Raw genomic sequence first — 2,991 nt, 5'->3', positions numbered from 1 at the left:
TCTCTCTCTCTCTCTCTCTCTCTCTCTCTCTCTCTCTCTCTCTCTCTGTGTGTGTGTGTGTGTGTGTGTGTGTGTGTGTGTGTGTGTGTGTGTGTGTTCGTTCCTTTCTCTGCTGCTGAAAAGGAAAATATGGTGCTAGAGCCGTTTGGGTAGGCCATGGAACCTTTTGAGATGTGGAGTCTTGCTGAAGGAAGTGTATATCACGAGGGCAAGGCTTTGAGAGTTTATAACTTCAGCCCACTTGCCCACTTCCAGTTCCCTCTCTGCTTCTTGGGTGCAGATCCCTTGATGGGATTACTCAGCCAGCTGTTCTTACTATTCTACTTCAGCCTCTCCTAGCGTGGGTGGATACCCAGCTCTGTGAGACAGTATACCATAAGTGCTTCCTCAAGCTGCTTTTGGCCATGGTATTTTATTGCAGCAGCAACAAAGTAGCTAATACACATCCTATCCCAGCGGCTCTGAATTTCTTTCACATGCATCTCAAGCCAACTGTGGAACAGTTCATGGGAAGCCTCCTGGAGCCGATTAGTTCCCTTCTACACTTTGAGGATTTAGTGTTAGGTTTAGTTGATATGGGGCAAGGACAATAACAGGCCAGACTCCAGATGCCCGTATGAACGAGGGCTCAGGGTGAGAGGCAGCCATTTTCTCCTCAGAGGCATTCAGCTCAAAGCCTGTCTGTGGTGGTTGGTTGTTTTGTGTAAGTCCTCAAGAAGAAGACAGTTGCTCCATTTATTGGAAAGTAGTTTCCTTACCCCCAAAAAGAAAGAAAGGAAGGAAGGAAGAAAGGAAGAAAGGAAGAAAGGAAGAAGGGTAGATGGGAAAGAGGGAGAAACTTACCACACAGGGGGATGTCACAATAGTCATAAAGTTTTCTGGGGTTCATTGTATAGCACCAAGGACCGTTCACATCCCCATCTGGGTTTCGGCAGTACTGAAAAGAGACAGGCATCTAAGAGGAGGGTCCCCTGGGGTGGAGGGAGGACCAGATGTAGAGAGGCAGACCTTCATACAGGATGAAGGGAGAGACCCTTGGCTTTCTGTCCCCATTTTTATGGTAAATTGGTTTAAGGTGCTTATAAAGCCTCCATTGCAGAATGCCAATGCTCCTCCCTCTGCTCAAAGCAAGTTCCAACTAGAAAGGCACTCCCTGGACCAGATGTAGAAAAGCCAGCCATCAGGGACAGTGGACATTACTGGCTGTCTTATCATTGGTTTGCTTCAGTAATCTGGTGCCCCAGGAAGCCTTGTTGTTGATTTAAAATGTTTACACCCTCCATGGGTCAAGACAGAAGGGCAGGAGTGTTTTCTCTGGTGCTGTGGTATAATAAATGCAAATGTGTTCTCCGCTCTGTGGTCTCTGACTCCTACAACTATGCTGTTTCCTGAGGAGCATCAAACACAGCTCCTAAAGCCTGTGGCACCCTGAGATACAAGAGCATCTTTTGTTCTATTTAAGTGACCAAGAGAGCTCCTAGAGGAGCTCAGAGTGCAGGTAGAGGGGGCTCAGCAGAAGCAACTGTGGGAAGCATTAGAACATTAGCCCTAGCCCCTGGCCCCGGAAGGAAGAGGGCAAGATGGTTGCACTGTACCAAAGGCCAATACTATGAACAACCACGTCAACATATCAAAGCTTCCAATTAAAAAAAAAAATTCCAAGAGATTCCCGGGAGTGTTGGAGAGTGCCCGGGAGGGCAGGACTCTCCTCCTCTCTCCACACCGTCCACACAGTGACTACCACATCTCTTCACAATAGTGAGGCCAGAAGTCTGTTCCCAGTGTCAGAATAGTCAACTGTAGGACACCCAGCTGTGGCCTTGGCTTTGTCCCCTCCCTACCCCAACCCACTTCAGTTTTCCCCTCCATTCCTTTTCCCTCAACACCGAAGATCAGTCCTGGCAGGCGAGTGTAACCCCAGACTAACTCTGCTCAAGGGTTGGTCAGGAAAACATAGAACAGACCTCAAACCAGAGTGGCTTACGTTCTTTTCCAGACCAGCCCGTGGGTTTGTCCGTGGGGTGAAGATGTTGTGCCTGTGGGGCTCCTGGGCAGCCCATTCCTGGCAGGGGGTGCCAGCTGCAGTGACGGCCTGTTTGCCCCGATAGTCTTTACCATTCCCTTTCATGCAGTCTGTAGGAAGGGAAAAGGAGGGTTATGTGCCCCCGGGTAGTCAAAGCATGATACAGCATTCATGTAACACTTCCTCCTCTGTATGCAGAGTCCACAGCTGCCCACAGATGTCTGGCCACTGGCTCCTTACCTGTCTCAGAGGCATCCGGCACACTTGGAGCTTCGGAGACTGTGGACGATTCCACAGCACTCCCTCCTGTCTCTGAGCACCGCTTCAGGTTGCAGTATTCCCACCTGACGCTCGGGTCAGTGGTGTAGCACCAAGGGCTCTTGTCACCATCCGGGTTCCTGCAGTAGTTCATCTCCAAGCCGCTGTAAATCCCAAAGCAGTGTGGTCAGCAGTGGTGGAACAATTCAGCTCCTTCCCAAAGCAGTGTGGTCAGCAGTGGTGGAACAATTCAGCTCCTTCTCAATTTTGTTTACAACAAAAGTGTTAGCAAAGTTTGAAAACATCCCACTGAGAATATTAACAATGCTTAGTCACAAATGGTTCACAATATATATGTTATATATTATAATATACACATATATACATATATATATGTATATATATACACACATATATATATGTATATGTATATATACATATATATATATATAGTATACATTTAAAAGCAAGCATTGTAATATTCTCCTTTGACACTCTGACAAACACTTTTCCCCAATTTAGGTCTTGAAATGTAATTCTAGATTTTAAAAAACAATTATGGATATATCAATATCTTTCTAGATATCACTACATGGGGATATTTAAGATGAAACTAAATGTGTTACTCAAAGGAATGAATAATTTATAAAGAGGAGAGTTCCCTAGCCTTGTCTGTTCTTTTTTTTTTTTTTTTTTTTTTTTTTTTTTTT

At 46.0% G+C, this 2,991-nt stretch overlaps 1 protein-coding gene across 1 annotated transcript in view; it reads right to left on the bottom strand.

Annotated features, from left to right (window-relative positions):
* Positions 1–2,991, bottom strand: part of Plg (plasminogen) — a 43,205-nt gene that overhangs the window by 14,069 nt on the left and 26,145 nt on the right. Inside the window, exons 11-13 of the mRNA XM_028772729.1 lie at positions 2,264–2,445; positions 1,985–2,133; positions 844–937 (exon numbers count right to left, since the gene is read on the bottom strand). Coding sequence (XP_028628562.1) covers positions 844–937; positions 1,985–2,133; positions 2,264–2,445 — 425 coding nt within the window. The remainder of the gene's footprint in view (positions 1–843; positions 938–1,984; positions 2,134–2,263; positions 2,446–2,991) is intronic.

The sequence above is a fragment of the Grammomys surdaster genome, unplaced genomic scaffold (assembly GCF_004785775.1).
Source record: "Grammomys surdaster isolate TR1022 unplaced genomic scaffold, NIH_TR_1.0 218, whole genome shotgun sequence".
Classification (NCBI taxonomy): Eukaryota; Metazoa; Chordata; class Mammalia; order Rodentia; family Muridae; genus Grammomys; species Grammomys surdaster.
The sequence above is the reverse complement of the archived record's forward strand: the minus strand, read 5'-3'. Positions and strand labels throughout refer to the sequence as shown.